This window comes from Mauremys reevesii, linkage group 1 (genome assembly GCF_016161935.1).
Source record: "Mauremys reevesii isolate NIE-2019 linkage group 1, ASM1616193v1, whole genome shotgun sequence".
NCBI classification, from domain to species: Eukaryota; Metazoa; Chordata; order Testudines; family Geoemydidae; genus Mauremys; species Mauremys reevesii.
This window is the reverse complement of record NC_052623.1, coordinates 335,380,164-335,401,966: the sequence shown is the minus strand read 5'-3', so window position 1 is coordinate 335,401,966 and position 21,803 is coordinate 335,380,164. Positions and strand designations below refer to the sequence as shown.

Sequence of the window (21,803 nt, the reverse complement as noted above, 5' to 3'; positions counted from 1 at the left end):
TCCATTCCTTTAGGTAGACCCAAGAGTTTTATACTGAGTTGACGGCTCTATTTTATTTTCCAGGAGCTGCAGACATATGTTTGAGTTGATTCAGATGCTTTCTACTCTTTGTTCTACTGCTGTAGATGGATTCTGAAATCCATGTACCCTTTCAGTTTGCTGGTCAAGGGAAGACTGAAGACATATTTAAATTCTGAAAACTTACTATCCATCGCTATGGCCAAGTTTAAGATAATTTCTTACATGATCTTGGTGGCCCAATCATTGGGTTTTTACAGACAGCATAACTCCACTGGATTGTCTGATTTGCACCCACTCTTTTGCAGTTGTAAATTTTGGTATCAAATGTAGCAAGGTAGCCTCTCTTAGTGCTCAGAAAGGAATCCGTAGAATATTGGAGAGTTACCTCTATTCTTAATTAGTCAAAGACTTGCAATACAAGCTTGAAATGAAAATATTAAAGGGATCCAACTGGAGGCTCTTGGAGACATCTGCACATTAAAAATGAAAATGCACTCTATTTTTTGACACACACATATGCACAGAGCCTATAGAATACCATAAAATCACATACTGAGTGAGAATTTCCACTCAATTTACAGACGCACACATGAAATTCAAGTGGAACCTTGACAGGGTATTAGTTTAGAACAGGGGTTCTCACTTCATTAGACTGTGACTTCTTTCTGACAACAAAAATTACTATGTGAGCTCAGGAGGGATGACCAAAGTCTGAGCCCGCCCAAGCCCCACTGCCTTGGGTGGGGGTTCAAAGCCAAAGCCCAAGGACTTCAGCCCCAGGCAGTGGGTCTGTAACCTAAGCCCCACCACCCAGCGCCTAAGCTCTCAGGCTTCAGCTTTGGCCTCAGGCGATGGGGCTCAGGCTGCGGCTTCAGGCCCCACCAAGTCTAAGCCAGCCCTTGTGATCCCATTAAAATGGATTTGCGACCTACTTTGGGGCCCCGACTCACAATTTGAGAAGTGCTGGTTTAGGATAAAGAAACCTTGGTGTTTATGGATGTTGTATAATTTTAAAACACTTATAACTCTGCCAAATCAAAAATTATTTTTATCAGCCCACTGAAAGACACCTCTGCCAAATTTCAGTTTTCTACCACATCCTGCTGAGGTGCTAGAACTGTACAAGAGAAAAAATTGGCAATATTTTTTTATATTGGCAAAAGTGGGTTTTTTTTTAACTTTGTTTTTTAAAAATAGCGTAACTGTTTTTTCCTCCCCCCCCTTTTTTTAAAAAAGATTCACTCTGAAAACAAATGAGCAAAATTTCAGCCCAAAATGTAAATATTTGACAAAATGTGAAAATGGCCCTTTAGAATGGAAACACTTGTGCAACTTTACAATAAGTGTCACTGTGAGCTCCACATATGCTAAAGGTTGGGGCTATCCTGGTGGTCTAATAAGAATGAAACACATTGTCATGTGTGGGATCCACATTTGGGTAATGAGCTTTCTCCTGAGTCCTGTTTCTGGATTGAATGGAAAAGGCTTACTTACTCCAGCACATTTTTAAACTGCAGTTTTCTATAGTATTTCTTTGTAAAATCTACAGCACACTATTCAGAAGTGGAAACTTGTTTTTCAAGTTATATTGACCAAAGCAGTTATGGTCTAATAAAAATGGACAATTTTAATCATACAAAAGTGTTATCTTAATAAAATGCAGCAAGCGGGATTAAGTTTAAAGTCTGCCTATAATCCAGCCTTTACTATTTCAAACAACTAATTCCCTAATGGCATTTGCTTCTGCTTCCAGACGATCCATTTTAACACAAGGAAGCAATTCAGACTCAGTGCCCTAAAAGAGAATGCTAGGATTTGTCCCTGTTTGTTTTTTCTGCTTTTTTTTCTATTTGCTAAATCTCCAACAATTACGATTTATTTCTCAACAATGGCAAAAAGCACTGGTGTAAAAATAATTAAATATGGTATTTAGAATAACCAACAAGCCATACAAATAATTTATTACAACTCCATGAAAGTGTCTTTCAAATAAGGCGTTGACTGGTATCTTTTAACTCTAGGTATCTGAGCAAGCGTCCCTTGTATAATTCAGCAAAATAAATAAACAACATCTAACATTTCTATTTATGTTATGTGAAGTGTGTCAGATGATATTACTTACCCATCTTATCTTTCACATTAGATGTAATTTACAACCTATATATTTCCACTAAAGACTTTTCTGGCAAAAAGGTGAGTTTCCCAAATTCCCTTCAGCAGGGGTCTGTTTTTCATTTTAGCTACAGTGAACATTATATAGTGACTGTTTGGCAACATATCTGAAACAAATAGTTTGTCTGATTCCAGTTGCATATGGATGTGTCCAATATCCACATAAAACCACCATAATTGTCATCCTTTGTTCACAATCTAAAAAGTGAACAAAACCAAATGGAGAGAGAGAGAGAGACTCAATAATCTAAGCACTGAGGGCAGCTCCTCCTGGTCAAAGCTGGACAGTGTGTGGAAGTTAACCTCTGAATAACTGGTCTGTCCATGACTAGTAGATAAATAGATAATTTCAGTACAGTACAGTCAATATGATACCTGTCACCAGAATTATAGTACACAAACAAACAATAAAGAATAACAACAACAAAAAAATCTACAAATTGCTACAAATAAGGGCCAAATTCACTCATCAGAGTCCAACTGGTTGAGTTAGATGCTATGGGGATGCAGAATGGGAAAGAGGAGGAATCCTTTTCCCACACAGCTGCTCCATGGAACCACTCTAGATGCTATTACTTCTTAGTGGCTGGAGAAATTTTCACAGCCCCCAGGTCATCCTTTCCTCTAAAGAAATACATAGAGCAAGTTATTTCAGCAGAGGTGAGTGAAAAAAAGCTAATTATTACAGCAGCACTGATGATGCAACAAGATGAAATGGTTACTTCCTGTAACTGTCGTTCTTTGAGACGTGATGCAGATGTTTATTCCACTTAGGTATGTGTGTGTCCAGTGTGCCGAAGCCAGAGAATTTTGCCTAGCAGTACCTGTAAGAGGGGCGGTGCTCACGCCTTGTGGTGGTAGCTCCTCCCTTGGTTACATGAGGTGGCACTGCCCTGACCCCCCTCAGTTCCTTCGCACCAAATGCCTATGAGATGAGACTCCGATACAGAGGGGACGGAGGGGTGGGTCATGGAATACACATTTGCATCACATCTGGGAGAACCACAGTTACTGGAAGTAACTATTTCTTCTTCTTTGAATAGATGCAGATGTGTATTCCACTTAGGTGGTTCACAAGCCGTACCCGTCCCAGGAGGCAGGACTCAGAACAAGGATTGCAGGACCGCCCTTCTAAAACTTGCATCCATCCTGGAAGATGCGGTGATGGCATAATGGTTCATAAATACACGTATAGATGACCATGTAGCAGTCCTGCAAATGTCCAATATGGAAATATCACTGCAGAATGCTATTGACATTGTTTGTGCTCTCATCAAATGAGCTTGCATTTGCTCAGGAGGCATAGTTAGTTATTCGCTAAGGGGGCGTTGCTAAGCTATATCATATGCAGTCTTGATACAGGATGTTATCCATTTAGAGATGGTCTGTCAGGAGACTGCTTTCCCCTTCATGTGATCTGCATACGACACAATCAGGGGAGGTGACACATGAAACAGTTTAGTCCTATCCAGATAGAAGGCTAATGTATGGAGACATTGTTCCCCCGGAGACAAGCTTATGAATGAAAATGGGTAAGTATACTTCCTGGTTCAAATGAAACAGAGAGCACTTTAGACAAAAATTTTGGGTATGGTCATAAAGTCACCTTGTCTTTGGAGAATTGTGTGTAAGGACGCTTTGCCATCAGAATCTGCACCTCACATACTCTCCTTGTGGATGTTATCGCTATCAGGAACACACTTTTCTGACACAAGAGTGGAAAGGGACAAGATGCTAGGGCTTGAATGGAGGACCCATCAGCTCTGCTAGGACTGTGTTACAGTCCCACAGAGGAACTGGCTCTCGGACTGGGGGATGTAGGCAAAGAAGCCCTTTTAAGAACTTTACTACTATGGGATTTGAGAAGACTGATCTTCCTTGGATGGGGCATGAAATGCTGATCTCACTGCCAGATGCACTTTCAGTGAACTAGGCACAAGTGCCAACACACAAGAAGGTCAGAAAATCAGTACTGCCCGGCCATACCAGGACAATGAGGATGAGCTTTGCCCAATCCCCCTTCAGTTTGAAGATGACCTATGGAATGATTGGGACTGTGGAAGGTATAGAAGAGAGCCGCTTGCCAGATGAGAGAGAAGACATTGGACCTGGCACCTAGATTAGGGCCCCTGCAAGAGCAGAACAGATTACATTTTTGGCAAACATTCTCGAGGAGCGTCCAACACTAAGGAGGACCAGTGGAGGAAGATGGAGCAATTTGTCCAAGGAGCAAAGAGTCAGATGGTAAACTCTCCTGAGCCACATTTGAAGGGGACAAAGGTGCAAACTGAACCACCTGTGTGCAAGCAGAGATGTGACCCAAAAGTCCCTGGCACATCTGAGCTGTTGTGGAAGCCTGAGACTGCAGATCGAGGAAAAGGTGGCAAAGCACCTGAAAATGGTCAGTCAGAAAAAATGCTCTTGAACTTGTAGAGTCTATTAGGGTCCCTAATGAACTCTATATTTTTGAGTGGGAACCAAAGTACACTTCCCGATGTTTAGGATAAGACACAGATGATGAAGCAAGCATGGTGTAGTGTTGATGTGAGAAAGAGCTTCCTCTCTAAATCTGTCCCTCAGTTACCAGTGGTTCAGATATGGCAAGATGTGATTTCCTTTCTTTCTGAGATATGTCATGATGATGGCCATGCATTTGGTAAAAACCTGAGGGGCAGAAAAGAGGCCAAAGAGAAGCACTGTATACTGGAAATGGCAATCTGCTTTGACAAATCACAGGAATTTTCTGTAGCTTGGCAAAATCGACACATGAATGTAGGTATCCTAATGGTCCATGGCATCAAATCAGCTGTTCTGAGACAACATGGAGAGAATAGTTGATAGGATGACCATGGAGAACCTCATATACCTGATATATTTGTTGAAGCTGCGAAGGTTGAGATTGGGTCTTATCCCTCTTTTAGATTTGGGTACCAGAAAGTACTTGAAAAAGCAAAGCCTGACCGTGGTGATCTGGTAGAACCTTCTTCACCAATCCCAGTGCCAGCAGAGGAGCAGAATCTCGTAAGACAGGTCCCTGAAGATGGATGAGGAGGAAGGGTGGAGGATAGGGTTGGAGAAGAACTGAATGGCATAGCCCCATCTGATGGTGCTTAGGACACAGTTGTCAATTGTGATCGAGCCCCAAGCATTGCGAAAGTAGACCAGCCTGTCCCCAAATGGAGGGGATGAGAGAGAAAGTGAGAACTGGAACACTTCTCTGAACCAAGGAGTCCAAATGGAATCTTGGGGAGTTCCAGAGGATGACATGTGGACTGTGAAAAACCCTAAATCAAAGTTCTTCCTCGTGTGATGGGACCTATGGCCCTTTCCTGCAATCTTCAGGGAGAGAAAGGCTGCCCAAATGTATGCTGCAGACAATACTGCAAATGCTTTTGCTGTTGAAAGCCAAATTGGTGTCTCTGCACTGCTAGTGTATACACCCACAAGGATTGAAGGGTAGCTCTACAGTCTTTGAAGGAGTGCAGAGTCTCATCGGTTTTATCCAAGAACAGTGCCTGCCATCGAAGGGCAAATCCTCAATGGCTGCTGGATATCGGGGGCAATGCCTGAATTCTGCAGCCAAAAAGACCTCCTCATGGTCACTGCAGAGGCCATCACTTTGGCTGATATATCCATGACATCCAGCGTGTACTGCAAAGCTGTCTTAGCCACCAAGCAGCCTTTGGTGACGAACATCCGAAATTGCTTCCTCGAAGCCTTGAACATAGCTGTCCAGTTGACAAAGTAATACTTGTAGGTGTTCTCCAGCAGGAACTCAGCTTGAATACCCATATGCCGCAACAGATCCTGGTATGCCTTGAAATCCTCTGGTATCAAAGGGGAGGAAGTGCCCAGCATTGCAGAATTGTCTGGGAATAAGGATGAGGCAGTTGAGTGTGACCGAGCAGGATCCTACTCCAGGGCTGACAGATTTGGAAGGGATCTGGAGGCTCCTTGAGGAGAAGCATCACTGGTACCTGGATCTGTGGTGGATCGACAGTCACCGCCACTGACCTGGCCAGCAATCTTGACTTTGAGTGGGATGACTGAGGAGTGTCCCATGGGGGCAACTGGTCTGGACAGGGCATTGGTGGCCAGTAGGTGCCAGGCCAGGGGCGAAACGAGCACCAAACCTGGTACCCATAGCGCTGCACGAATAGCCCTCACTCAGGGGATGGGGAGTGGGAAGAGGAAGATTCCGACTCAGACACTGAGGGGTCCAGGCCTTTGAGGTAGTGGTCTATCCAGCCCGGAGGGTGCACCCAGCCGGTCCTACTTGTTCATAGCCCTAAATGACAAAGGGGCTGGCACCAGAGGTGGAAATGGTACTGCTGGCACCGAATACATCTCCTTCGTTTCGGGTGCCAGGAGTGGTGTTGACCCTGAAATCAGCATCGATAACAAAGGAACTGAAGGTTCCAAAGTGGAAGTTGGTCACTGCTGCCATGGCAACATTGCAGCGCTGGTCATAGGGGTACCAAAGTTCCTGGTGCTGAGGAGGTCCCCTGTGCATTGGCCCCATTTCCACTGAATGTGGAAGGGAATCACTGGGGTGTGGCGCCAACAGACCCGACAGGTTCAGGATCCCAGCCAGCCAGTGTGGCTACAAAGTCCTGGACCAAGGGAGAGGTCAGGACAGGGAGGCAGAGGAGACCTGTTGCTGCCTGATACGCTGCTGGCGTGGAAGCAGCCTGTGGCAGCATCAACCTCGTCGGTACCAGACTCAATTGACACCCCAGGGCCAGAACTGGAGTCTGTGGTACGGGGTCTCTGACATCCCTGCATGGTGCTGAAGAGCAGTTGACAAGACCTGCTCCATCCCGTGCATCAGCATTCATCACATGCTTATTTACACTTCCTCTTAGGGAAGGAGACAAGTCCAAACAGTCTTGGTCAGTCTTATAAGATCTTTTCCTTGGTGCACTCGGTGGGGAATGACTCGTCTGTCTCTTTGGAGAGATGCCAGCACCAGGACACAAAGCAGCAGCACTCTCCATGCTGACCTTCGATCTGACGAGGGCCTTGGTGCCAAAGCAGACCACGTGACCTGTTTGACCAGATGCTACTTCATACAATGATCCCTCACCATTTGCATCTGTTTCATGATGATCTGCAAATCGAACACCAATCCTTGATGCGGGCTTCTAGACACAGCAAGCACCACATGTGGGGATCATTGTTTGGGATCACCCTCCCAAATGACTGACAATGTTTAAATCCTGGTGAGGGCATCAGTAGGGAAACTTAAACAATAACTAACTAACACTAAGTCTGACTATATTAGCGGTACTAATTAGCGATATACAATTAGAGAACAAAATCACTAGAGGAATGTGATGTAAAAGCCATGCAGAGCTCCGATTCCAGCCACCAGCAGTAGGAAGGAGCTGAGAAGGGTTTGGGGTGGCAGCGCCCCCTTTAGCCATGGGAGTGGTTATGGTCACAAGGTGTAAGGCAGCCCTCTATGGGAACTGCTAGGCAAAATTATCCAAGTCCAGTGCGCTGGGTGTGCACACACCTAAGTAGAATCCATGTCTGCATCTGCTCGAAAAAGAACATTCAGCTTGTGTTTCTCTCTTTAAGATCACATTTGTCCATTATGATCTCTCATGTACTGAAGTTAATAGAAGAGCCAAGTATAAAAACTTTGCATATAAGGCCTCATCCTTAGGGTGCATTTGAGGATTTTGTTAAAAAAAACCAAAATCATTTGGATAGTGTAAATTTATGACAGTGCAAAAAAGGTGTTCCTTTCACTTATATATAACAAGTTATGTTTTAAAATACAATTCTGCAGGACTCATGATGGTAATAAAACAAATTGCCACTGAAAAAATGAAATAATAAATAAAAGTCAAGTGAGTTGCCTGGCTTTACTACAGATACTAGACAAGCTCAGTGCATTCTCTCCTAAGAAATGTCAGATGGATTCTTGGTATGTGGACTTACTGAGCAAGAAGGGTCTTCTCATTGACCCTATCAACCTTAACGGTTCAGGAAGAGTAAGAGAGACTATTAGGTCAATGATTCATTAACTCAACATTTCTGACCATTAACTCAACATCTCTGACACGAGAGCCTTTTGGAGTCATTACAATCTATCATGTCAAGGACCCACATACAAATTTATGATTCCTACCTACGTGCTAATCGAAGACATATTAAAATTGTCCTCTACATATTCTTATGCAGTAGACTGTGAAACAAACAAGCATTGTGGAAGATTGACTAAATGTACATAGCATAATAGAGGAGATTTCATTACATATAGTTTAATATATGTATATATATTTTTTCTTTTTAAAAAAGTGCTTCTATAAAAATATAAGCCGCCAAGATCAAAATAATTATATTACAGTATTTAAGAAAAGTCAAGGGTTTTATAACCTTACAAAAGTCAGGAAATTCTACGTGAAGGCTGAGATGATTTTGCCTTGACTCATTTCATTAGAGAAAAGGAAAGTCACAACAGTGGGAGGTAAGAATTGAGAATGATCAAACAAACTGCTAGCTTAATTTTTTTGCAGTCACACTTTATATTAAGTATATCTATAATATATGTGTAAATATGTGTGTCCTTTTACATTTTATTTTAATCCTGCATCCTGAAACTTTTTTGAGGGGAGAGGACATTCAGGTGAGTGGCAATAGGAAGAAAGCAGACAGACTTCCCAAGTGGGAAGGGTCAGTGGCAGCTGCAAAAACAAGGAGCGGGGTCCTGTCCGTATGACAGTTTCAATAGAGTTCGATAGAAATTGATAACTTTTCTTTAGCTTTTTTTTCCAAGCAATCCTCTTGTATTTAATCAATAATTTTATCCATGCCAGAGAATTATACAGAAAGGCTAAAATATCAGTAGACTAAATGTAATAAATAGAGAATGATAATAGGGGTTTATATAGTAATTTCTATAAAAACTATTACATTTCTGTAGAACACTACAGGTTTCATTGCTATTTAATTCCATAGGACTTTTTCAATAAGGGTGATCATCTCAGGGACGTTTGGGCAGGAAAAGCTGGAACAACATAGGGAGCAACAGCAGCATGTGATAAGAGCCGTTGAATAAGGTGGGATATGGAGAAGCAGTAGAGAACCAGGAAGGCAGATAGGGAAAGAAGTAGCAGTAGTAAAAAGGTCATTTTCCAGCCTATGATTAGAAACAAGGAGTTCCTGGCTCCAGACTAACATGTAGACACTACACCACACATCTCTTATATAATCTGTGCCAACGGTTTTAACACCAGTGGCAAGGGCCAAAAAGCCTCATGAGAACATTCCCAAGGGCATAAGTACCTAGTCACTATAAGAAATAGAAAAATATTAAGAACATTTAGAAGTACCATGAAAGGCGCAAGTATACTATGAAAAAAGTGTAGGTGGCAAAAGTCAATTGCATTTCCTTAGCTAGCCAGACAGAACTTTCACATGTGCTTCCATCCACGTACCTAGATTCTTGTGGGACATTAATAAGGACATAAATAAATAATTGTATCTATTCAGATTGATTTTATTTATTTATTTGAATTGAGTAATTTATATAATCCAAAAAAAAAAAGCCAAGTGGGCTCAAATGAACATTTATATGTAAAAATTATAAAACTCAAACCAAGTATTAAATAATTACAGTAAACAAATTAAACTCTAACTGGATGAATGCATATTCAGTTGTACTGCACACTGCAAATTCAGTGGCCTCTGTGTTTTAATTTTCATTTTCCTCTTCCTTGGCTACTTATCACTTCCTCAGTTTCTTTAAACTGTGTATTAAGGAAGTGGTGCACTTTCTCTGGAGTAGTAAAACAAAAGCCCTTCCAATACCACCCCCCCACTGCAGACATAGTTTTGCCTGGAAAATTAAAACAAAACTCAAGCCTCCTCTCCCAAAATGTTGTTTCACTGTTGCACCATTTTTCTTTCTTTTTATTTTTTTAGCAGGGCAAACAGCAACACAGCTGATAAAAACCAACAGGACTGTTTTGAAACAGCACCTGACAACATAGGTTACATAGGTCCCAATGAACATGAAACTAGATTATCTTTGTGATCATTTTCCATTAGTATTTATCAGAATGTTGCACAGTAGGCAGAACAGGGAGCAGCTCAGAGGTTTCATTTGCAGGTGTTCATGCAATTTGTCTTTCTGGTTAAACTTCACATGAGTTTGCACCTTTTGAGTTTCACTTTTATTTTTCTTTTGAATTAAATCAAAACAAATTTAACTCAGACAAAATGGCCATGCTTCTGCAGGAAACCATAGATCAGCCCAAGTAATTTAGGTTAGAACTGGGATAATGACAGAGGATCTACTAAATCACAGCATAGAAACTCAAGATGAAAGAAAATTATTATATTAGAATCCTGCCTTCAGCAAACATTTCCTATTTAGCCAGTATTTGGCCTGTTGGTTGCCTACAGTCATGTTAGTCACATAACAAATTAGAGGTGTTCAAAAGTTTTGTATAAGCAAAAATGAAGATAGTGTAGTTTGTACTTTACAAGCTACCTACCCATCTTTAAAACAACTAGCTGTACAACAGATGATCCAGCATTAATAATAAGTTATGAGAGTAAGTTTGGGTAACCGATTTTTTCAAAATAATATCATGTTTTTATGTTAAGTATTTTCATATTGAGATTTACAGGCAGTTGGTCAGTTCCAGTAGCATCCATCTCCAGTACAGGGTCAGGGGATGTGTGTGTGTTTGGACTCACCACAGAGTCTTATGCTATTGCTTTATACTTGTCTCATGAACACCACAGAGAAAAAGAAAATTAAATAGTCTGCTAATGCTTAATGCACTGTTACAGGATGCAAAACACACATGCAGTGAAGCTTTGGAGTATACACCTTTCAAAAAGAACATACACACAGAAATCTGCAACCATCAGGAGTGAAGTGATGCCTATCTACAAAACTCATGCCTCAGGGCTGCTCCACCTTGAGACTTTCCTCTCATCACTCTTCCTTCTTACAGCTATCTTATAGGCCTCTGTGTATGCTCAGTTCAGTCATCAGTCTATCATTAATATGAGTCACCTTCCTCATATTGGCCTATGGGGATGGCAGATCATGTTCTGTGGAAGTTCAGAGATGTAGCTAAGGGGGAAGTCTGAGTTTGTGAGTGAGATGCAGAGAATACTTCAGCTAATGAATCATGCTAATGTTTTATGGCAGCTGGGTTTGGAAGCTCGTGTGTGATTCTCCATGGCCCCAAACTGTGGAATTAGAAATTCTGGTTTGAGAGAGCCCAAAGGTATTACTTTAAATATCTTAATTAAGAGCAATCCCACTGCACATTAAAGTAAATGTTAGAATTTGTCTTTCATGTATCAGGAACAGAAGCATTTGGTCTTAGAGAAATACAGTCAAGGATGATGAGGAAATCTGAAGTAAATGCTTGGGCAGATAGTGGGCTAATGTAAACACCATCCCAACATTTAGGTCAAAACCAACGCTAATGGTTCTGAACAGTTCAAACACAACTCAGCACAGCAGGCAAATCCTGTAAACCCTGGGAAGATGTCACAGGGGCTGTATATCAGTAAGTGCAAGTCTTACTAAGTAACTCTTCAAAGTAATTATTCACTGTCTCAGTAAGAAGGTAATACAAACCTGCAGTTTGACACTGTTGCCTTTAAAAGAACCCATGGCTATTGAATATGTGGCACTTTAGGGACACTAGTTAGAAGCTCAGTTAATGAAAATGTCACTGGGAAATTATCCTTCCTGTACACATGATTTAAGAAGCTTTGGGATTTATGATGAAATCTGGGCCATTTTGTGCTTAATTCATTTGTCATTATCCTTTTCTCTAACTCAAATTATTAAAACCCACCAGATTAACACCTGGTGGTTGGCAGTGGAAGAGGACTGGTTAAAAGACTACACTTAATTGTTGCTTAGGGGTTTGAATGTACAGTGTAGTACTAATCTAATATAACAAGCTTTAGGATCCTTTTTACTCCTGGGGAAATTCTGCGCCACTGCAGAACAAGAAGCAATGGTCTCAAGTTGCAGTGGGGGAGGTCTAGGTTGGATATTAGGAAACACTATTTCACTAGGAGGGTGGTGAAGCACTGGAATGGGTTATCTGCGGAGGTGGTGGAATCTCCATCCTTAGAGGTTTTAAGGCCCTGCTTGACAAAGCCCTGGCTGGGGTGATTTAGTTGGTATTGGTCCTGCTTTGAGCAGGGGATTGGACTAGATGACCTCCTGAGGTCTCTTCCAACCCTAATATTCTATGATTCTATGATTCTACTGTACAATGCAGAATTTATGCTGAATTAATGTTCTGCGCAGAATTCCCTGTTTTCCCCACAGAATTGGGGCTGCAGAGCTGCTGGTGGCCGTTAGGGGACCTGGACTCTGCGGAACCCAGATCTTCAGCTTGCAGTGAGTGGAGCACCCAGTCTGGCAAGGTTGGAGGCCCTGCACACTCTGGCTGCCTGGCTTGATTCTCACGCTCCCGAGAATGGGAGAGAGCCCGGGAGAACAGGCTCTGGCAAAGGGTGAGGAAGGGCAGGGCCTCACCACACTGCATCCCTCAGTGGAACAGTAAAGAAGCTGGAGTAAAGGCTCTGGGAGGTGCAGGTATCTGAGCCAGGGGATTCACCCAAGCTGGGCTCTGGGGGAAGGGGGTTGTGGGTGCCTGGGCTCTGGAGGGTCCCACACAGTCTCCTCCAGCACTCCCCAACTGAAACTGGTTTGATGTAGGGATTTCTTTAACTCTCTACTCTGGGGGGAATCTTTTTTGTTGTTGTCTGTATTGTTAACATACTTGTTGACAAGTATTTTGAACTCTTTTGCATTTCTAATAAGAAAACATACAGGGCAGTTAATCTCATTGAGCCCTCTAGGTAAAGTGCCTTCTTCCTTCTCTCCATCTACCCCCCGCTTCATAAATTTCTCTTTCCAGACATTTCCCACCTGTATTATTATTTATTTCATAGTTCCCAACAGTATACTAGATGCTTCACAGAAGACATTGTCCTTATCCCCAAAAGCATACAAACTAAAGCCTCAATCCTGCAATTGATAGTGTGTGATCAGACTGCTATGTTCATTTAAAAAAAAAAAGTATTTCTCCTAGATGAGTCTCTCAGTGGCGTTTTGATTAAACTATGAAACATGAAGAAAACATCTAGTAGTTCTGGTTGCAAACACTTCTAAAACCAATTCCATTGGCTCCAACGGCAGTCTGCACAGTGCACAGGCATACCCACCTCTTATCAGTTATAGGATCAAAGCCTAAAATTACAGATATGAAACAATGGGTGAGGGTGATAGATACCAGAAGGGATGGGATGAGGAAGGATTAGGGGTATAGCCATATGATTACACAGTCACTCAGGTTATGCATGTGCACATCTGACTGGTTTTGTAAAAACAATAGTTTAAAATAAAATAAATCTCTCCGAATAGTAATAGTGACTCCCTCACTAGAGATTAACTACAGTACAGTTACTTGTATTGTGGTAAGTAATTATGAGATAAAATAAAAACCCAAATGAACAATTTAAAATAATATAAAAATGAATCTTGCTGACAGGTAGTTTAGAGCCCATTGGAATTTGGTCTTAGAATTGTTTTAAATCCAAATCACTTGAGGTACATCATTCTAACTCATAGTTCTCATTTCCAGGAGAGATTTCCACAGTTTAATCACAACCCTGCTGATGTACACTAAGCTAGGAGAATTACTTTTTTTAGAATGGGAATATAATTTGGAAATACATTTCTGGGAGTCCACAGAAGAAACAGTCAACATTCCTTGCCTGTTAATTCTTACTGAATTATCTTCACCATAAGAACATTTTCTCTCCACATTTTGTAATGAATCATGCCCTAAGAAATTAAGTTTCTTTCAAATCAGTCTCACAGCACAAAACACTGCTGTCCATACTCTACAGTGCCAAACTGTAGTCATTTATAATAGGTAGTATATTATTGACACAGGAGCATTAATAGTAGCAAAAACTTCCTTTAGGCACTAAATGAAGCAGATATGATTTGAAGACATTTTGAGTTTTAATATATTGAGAGAGAGGGATCCATTTTTACTTAGTCATTTTTTTCTTAAACCATTCTAAAGAATAGGCAATCATTGTCATAATGCTAGGGTGATCATATTTTCCCAAAGGGAAAATGGGACACCGCACAGGGCTGGCCTGAGGCTCCACCATCCCCCAGTCTTCCCTGCCATCCATTTGTGTGGGGCCTGCCTAAGGCTCCCCTCTCACTTCCCCCACATGCAAGTCCAGACGGATCCCGTCTGCCACCCGCCCACCCACAGGGGTGGCCCGAACACCCTGCCACATTCCTGTGTGCAGGCCATTCTGAACTCCCCTGCTGCCCGCAGCCGGTCCAAGCCCCCCTGCCACCAGCCTGAGGCCCCCGTCTCCTCCACGCGCATGGGGCTGGCCCAAGACCCCCTACCAATCACCTGCGCTGGGCTGGCTGGACCCGAGCCACTTGCCTGAGCCCTCCACCCCACGCAGGGCTGGCGTTGCGGCTCGCCCTCCTTCCCCCCTGCACATTCCTCCAGGCCCAGCTAGGGGTTGCACTCCACTTTTTTTGGCAAAACTGCATTTGTCCAGTTTGCCTTTGCCAACTGGTGGATGGGACAGGGCTTAAAAAAGGGACTGTCCCAGCCAAAGCATGACATACAGTAACCCTACACAATGCTGATTATCTACTAGATAATGAAATAAGCATGAAAGGATAAACCAATAATTATATAAGGTTAGACAAACTGCTAAAATTCTTTCTTTCCGTTGCTTTGGTTAGAAGCTCTAAATATCATCGGGTGTCAAGAAATGTTGCAATTTTTTAAGATTGATTTAATCCCTCATGGCAGATGGAAATTATGGCCAAAAATGTAAATTTAAAATTTAGTGTTTTCCATATTAACAATGACCTTTTAATACCTTTTAAAGTAAAATTGCTATACAAACTTACCGATGGAAAATTGAAGGACAGAAGCTGTGGTTGTGTTAAGACTAGTGGTGGTCTAGAGGAGGAAAAACATGAAAAATAGAAGAAGCATTGCATTAAACCAGCAAAACAATATATTTATAACCTTTTAAAAAATATGGGAGTCCTGTGGATGCCCAGATCTCCCATGTATAAATCATTCATTTCTAAACCTTTCAGATTGACAGATCATGGACATTTCTGTTACATCCTTCTGATTATTGTTATCTCATCATATGTCACAATGAGAAACTCTTTTTGTTTGTGGCAGTACAAATTTTTATAGCTCCAGTAAATTTTTCCATGTACTAGTGCTTGATCAGTGATCAGAAAAATTTTAAAAAATGAATTCATAACTTCAGTGGGACTCTGCATAGGCTCAAGGATATGCACGAGCAGATCCTAATGCAGAACCAAGGCCTAAAATTGTAAAATGGAATAATAAATCTAAGTACTTACCAGCTAAATTCAAAACTTCACATATATAGCATAACATAAACCATCTAGGTTTTGTACTTATAGCTAAATACTGTTATGATATGAAGTGTATATAATCAGCCCCCTCCTCTGATGGCTCCCACACAAAACCTCATCAGTCCATGTTGGGAAGGTTTTCTTGAAAACCATTAAGAGCTAAAAACTTTAATATTTGCTGAAAGTGGTAGTATCACCCAAGTACCATAATGAAGTTCCAGTCCTTTCTGGCTCATTTTGAATCCTATAATTAATTATACTGGTAGATAGCAAGCAAAATTATTGCTTAAAAAGGCTCCTTGACTGGAACATTTGGAAGGGGTAGGGGGAGAGCTAAATTAGCACTGTGACTGTTTACAGAGATCAACATGTAACAAGATGAAAGTTAACCTCAACCTTGTTTTTCATGGGAGGGCAATGACTCTGTGCAGTGTCATGTTCACATAATTTATTATTTGATTATAACTGTTTAATGTTTGTATTACCATAGTCCCTGGTAACCCTAGTCATGGACCAGAACCCCATTATACTAGGCTCTGTACAAACACAGAACAGAAAAAAGATGGTTCCTGTGCATCATAAAAAACTCAAGGACCAAGACTCCTCCATCAAATTCACAGCAATTGATATTCCACAACAAAGCAGTGCATGCCATGTGACAAGAAACTCTTCTCATATGAGTGGGGATAGGGAGAATCAAATAAGCGGTGTGAACAAAGGAAGAGTAGAAATCACAATGGGAACAAGAACGGCAGTTTATAAACACATTTACTGAAAAAGTCAAGTGCACAAATAAAAGCCAGCTTTGCTGAGCAATCTGAATTTGTGTCACCATCACTTAAGTGGCCTTGGCAGTATTACAAAGATAGTTCTAGTTTGTAATGATGAACAATGCAATTTCTGTACAATTTACCTGAGGCATGAGGTGTACACATGATCTCTTTCATTATCAGGCATTCTCAGGCATACCTGCCTTCTTTTATTAACTAATATTTCTTGAAAAATATATAAGGTGAATCCTATTTCTCATTTATGTCTGAGTTTCCAAATTTCCCGCTGACAGCATATTAGGGTTAAGAAGCAGAACAGAAGCTTGTTCTTAACTTAGAGGCTTTTTTATTCTTTTTCAGGACTTCAGTGCCACAGAACAACTGGTAGTGCTTAGTGATATGCATTGGTATTTCTGTCTTTTGGGAATTTCAGTAGATTTCCTCATCTTGGCAAGTGGATATCCCAAGAGTGCACTCTGCCCTATCACATCAGAACTTGCAACAACACCAGCAGGTGAGAATGGAGACAACAGATTTAGAGGTATTAAAGGTGAAGAAAGAATGTCCTAAGGGATGTCTCTCCTGATACCTTGAAACCAAAACAAATCCTACTGCCTCTTTGTTGATGAATTCCACAACATTCTTTTTTTTAAGTTCTAAAGCAGAGGTGGGCAAACTACGGCCTGCAGGCCACATCCAGCCTGCGGGACTGTCCTGCCTGGCCTGTGAGCTCCTGGCTGGGGAGGCTAGCCCCCAGCCCTTCCCCCGCAGCTACACCGCTGTGCAGGCAGTGCTCTGGGTGGTGGGATTGCGTGCTCCTGCCGAGCAGTGCGGCAGCGGCTGGGTGGCGCAGCTGCCAGACATGCTGCTCTGAGCGTCATGTTAAGGGGGCCGGGGCCAGGGAGTTGAATAAGGGGTGGGAAGTTCTGGGGGGCAGTCAGGGGACCGGGGGTGGATGGATGGGGCGAAAGTTCTGGGGGGTGATCAGGGGGTGGGGGATTGGATAAGCGTGAGAGTCCCGGTGGGGGGGGCTGTCAGGGGGCAGGGGTGTGGATAGGGGGCAGGGGATGGGGAACAGAGGGGTTTGGATAGGGGTTGGGGTCCCGGGGGGCCTGTCAAGGGGCAGGGGTGTGGATAGGGGTCAGAGCAGTCAGGGGATTGGGAGCAGGGGGGTTTGATGGGGTGGGGTCCCGGGGTGGTTAGGGGCAGGTGGTACCACGAGGGGGAGGTTAGGGGACAACAAGAAGGGGGGATTGGATGGGTTGGAGATTCTGAAGGGGGCAGTCAGCGGGCGGGGCAGGGGGGGCAGGGGCCAGGCTGTTTGGGGAGGCACAGCCTTCCCTACCCGGCCCTCCATACAGTTTTGCAACCCCAATGTGGCCCTCAGGCCAAAAAGTTTGCCCACCCCTGTTCTAAAGGGTTGAGCGTTTTAAAAGTTTGATTTGGACATCTATACCAGAGAAATAACAGGAGTCTGATTTGATATGGAAGATAGATAGGTCAGTGTTTTTGGTACAGTTTTGGCCACACAACTTATCTGTACTTGAGACCATCTGCCACCTGAAATGCAATTAATGTCAGTATCAAAGAAGATCACATGTTAAGACTGCCCAGACAGGGAAGTGCTACAGCAGTGATTAGCAAGATGGGTCCAGGGAGACTTAGAAACAACAGAGACTGATGTTTGAGAACTGGCTTTTGAACATGCACATGCATGCATGCTACATTCAGAGGGAAAATTTCTTATAGTTATACTATGATCTTAGTAAAAAAAAGGCCAGGAAAATTTTTTATGGTTGGTAATAATCTGTGAACTAAGAAGGACTTGGTGGGATATATTTTAAAGACTTTTCGTGTCATGTGAAGCATCCACTTTTTAGAAATGCATCTAAAAACCTGGACCTACGTGTATGTGCCCTATACTGAAACTATACCTCTAACACTTTACGATCTTCCGAATAAACAGTATTAGCCTCTCAGCAGATATAATGAAGCTTTGCTTAAATAATTAAAAAACCCTTTAAAGAAACATTTAACTCTTAATTCGTGTCCGTTTAGTTAGGATAGGTTCAACACTGGTATTACGTTTATCCTGCCAAATAATAAAGTGCTTTCTGACTTGAGGTATGAGCAGCTGTTATTTTAATTTACATTCAGTTAATTCTGTTGTGTGGGTTCTAATTTCAACAAGAAAGCCTTCAATTTATCAATGTTCTGTGGCTCATATCTTCAATAGATTAAATATATCAATTACCATGGAAGAGGTATTCTGGTAGAATTAATTAAACTGTTACTAAAAATTAATTGGCCAGTACTTTTTGATAATTAAATCTTCTTTTAATTGCTTTATCCCTTTAGAAAATGATGTAAATACAGGTTGTTAGGAACTGTTTACATTAATTATGCTAATCAAGATGGTAGGGATTGGGGGCTGCAGATAAAGAGGAACCTGCATTTTCCAGAATGGTGAGAAATTTTAAATGAACATCTATTATTTTGCTTGCAGCATATCAGCAGCTATCAGTTGTCCTATGATTCCTGTAGTGGTGATATCCCAACCAAATAACGTGTGGTTTGGCATTAAAAACCTCTATATCAGGAGTACTAGACTGATTCCTCCGTGCAGCAATTGAGAGCAGCAGTGGGAGGATGCAGAGGTCAAGGAAACAAACCATCTAATTAATTTAATTTTGCAAATTCTTTTAATCTTGCTTAAGTATTTCAAAGCAAAAATAAAATGTACAAGCACCCTGAGCCTGAGATGTGAGCAGGGATTTCAGCAACCATGTGTAAGGACAACAAGATAAAGGACTGGCTTAGGATGGAGAAAGGAAATCTGATTATTTAGGGAGGAAGAGACTTGAACATCAGGGATGAAAAACAGATCCCAGAACTGCTGGAGGAAGGTAAGTGAGAGTTAGGTGGTAGCAGGGGGATGGAATAAAAAAAAAAAAAGGAAGAGAGTTAGAGGAAAAATAAAATATTATATAATGAGTATTAAAATTCAACATCTGTGAGACCTAGACTGGGAAAAAGTAACAAATTGGTTCTAGTCTTGGCTCTTTCAGTGACCTTGGATAAGTCATTTAACCTCTTTGTAGCTCAGTTTCCCTCTATGTAAAATGGGATAACATTTACCTGTCTCACAGGGGTGGTGAGGTATAGAAATGCTTTTATAAAGTGCACTAATAATTATGCTAGGATGATGACTTGTAAGATTTTGATTTATTCACATCTGTTAGGCATAATGATCAATATTTTCAGTTTCAAAGGGTATGGTATGGTAGTGCCAGTTAACCACCAGGTCATATGACCGCTTTAGCCAATCAGAGTCCAGGATTTTAAACCCAATTTTATAATTGCTGAGCATAGTCTAAATTATACATATTTAGTGGAGCGCAATACATTAATTAGAATGAAAAGCATGCCATCTAGGTCTTTGGAAAGCATGGAATCTAGGTCTATTTGCTCAATATCTGTACTGTGGGCTGAATTTCAAGCATCCTAATCAGCAACGAGTAACAAAATGTGGAAAAAGTATCCCAAACATGTGACTTTAATTTTTGAATGGACACAAAATGGAACGTCTTTCTTCACAAGTATATCAAGGCATTAAATGAGACACAGTATATGCAAATAATATTTAAAATAGCAGGCAAAGGCATCAATGTCTGGATTCTCCCACAAGGTTTGTGCATAAGTGAAATGAGATACAGTGAGGTTCCACTATATCCATGAAATTTGTGAAATATTTTTAAATGACTTCTCCTGTCACCATAACACATGCATTTGTATTGTGTTTGTCAAACACCACAAGATAATGCAAACATTAACAGAACATATTAATATGATCAAATTTAGCATGCACATAAATGGTAACAGAAATATGCTAGTCAAATGTGTGCATATTTGGCAAGGTTGTATTACTGTCACCAATGTGTCATTTAGTGGTTCAAGGAGTGTTGTGCCTGCTTAGGCCAGGGTTAAATTTGGTCTCAGGAGTATTGTGTAAGATACAATATTACCAAAACTCCGTGTCTTCAAAAATCACAAGACAACCATTCCCCAGACAAGAAAATCTTAAAAATCATTAATATTATTTTAAAATTGTCTACATTTTGGGTTGGATTTCTGACTACCAAAATCCTTACAGAAAGCATCCTGCCTCCTTTGCATATGTGTCTGTGGTCTGTGGTCACCAGCTCAGAGCCAACTGTAGGATTGTTGTATAACTTATACTTTCTTTTCCATACCCACTGGATCCCAAATTAATGCAAATCACACTACTTCGATACTTACATCTATTTTACACCCAATTTACACACCATGTGTAATATTTACCGTGACAGATACTGCAATCCCATCCAGTATCTTTGAGGACCACTGTATTAAATTTATAAATGGTTTACATATGATTATGTTCTACTCCATGGGGGAGGGTTACCATAGCTCCTACAGGAACTAAAAATAGTGTGTGGTGGGGATTAAGGTGAATCACTGAGACTAAACAGCTCCAGAGATGTTACACCCTCTGGGGTAATTTGCATATACTGGTTCTGCTTAAAACTGGGTTTTCCAGAGACTAAGAAACAAGGAAAGGGCTTGTGATATAAAAGGATGAGCTTGAACTAACTCATGGCCTTTCTGATCAGCCAGATAGATAGGATCTTCAGTCCAAGGGGGGCCCCAACCCTTGTGGTCTTCTGGGGCCCTATATGACTGAAGAATGAGTCTTGGTATGTTTAGTGTGTGTTTAAACCTTTTCAATGTTTCAATAACTTTTCTTCACTTTTACCTTAAGAATAAATGTGCTTACTTAGAAAGAGATGTGTGGTCACTTGGAATTGCTGGCAATACACTGTTCATAGCCCTTGGAGAGAAAGCAATGCACAGGCACTGTCCTTTAGGCAGACTGGCTTGCTGGGGATATCACAGTGGAAGGCAGGAAGTCATGCAATCTTGAAACTACCACTCAGAAGCGGGGTTCCTGCCCAGAGGCAGGTGATAGGTCTCTGGTTTCCAGCTGACTTGACAGTCCTGGAATGGACCAGAGAGGTGGCAGATACAGCTGCAGTTATCCTGAAACTGTGACATCATTTACCTCACCACTGATTTTGGCACAGAGACTTCTACAGGACAGGCAGGTAATTAATCCAGACTGCATGTGACTGCTTTAAAGCCACAGAGTGCATTATTCCCCAGTGATATTTTACACAAACAAATTAACATTTTTTGACTATAAAGAAAATAAGACACAGCCAAATAAAATAAGAGAGGAAAAAGTAAGTCTTTGGTTGCCTAAAATAAAGAAAGCATCCCAGGCCCCAAATTTGGTTCTATATTTTGGTCTTCCAGCCTTTTCTAAACATTGAAATAACTTTCATGAAAGT

The 21,803-nt window shown here is 41.5% G+C and overlaps 1 protein-coding gene and 1 long non-coding RNA gene across 3 annotated transcripts in view; one reads left to right on the top strand and one right to left on the bottom strand.

The window, feature by feature from the left end:
* RELN (reelin) overlaps positions 1-21,803 on the bottom strand; it is a 444,047-nt gene that overhangs the window by 223,045 nt on the left and 199,199 nt on the right. For both annotated transcript variants that reach the window (XM_039517535.1, XM_039517540.1), the window contains exon 8: positions 15,155-15,206. In XM_039517535.1, coding sequence (XP_039373469.1) covers positions 15,155-15,206 — 52 coding nt within the window. The remainder of the gene's footprint in view (positions 1-15,154; positions 15,207-21,803) is intronic.
* LOC120392889 lies at positions 8,540-18,929 on the top strand. The gene is made up of 3 exons (XR_005591816.1): positions 8,540-8,671; positions 16,774-16,927; positions 18,772-18,929. It is a non-coding gene; the product is annotated as an uncharacterized LOC120392889 (long non-coding RNA).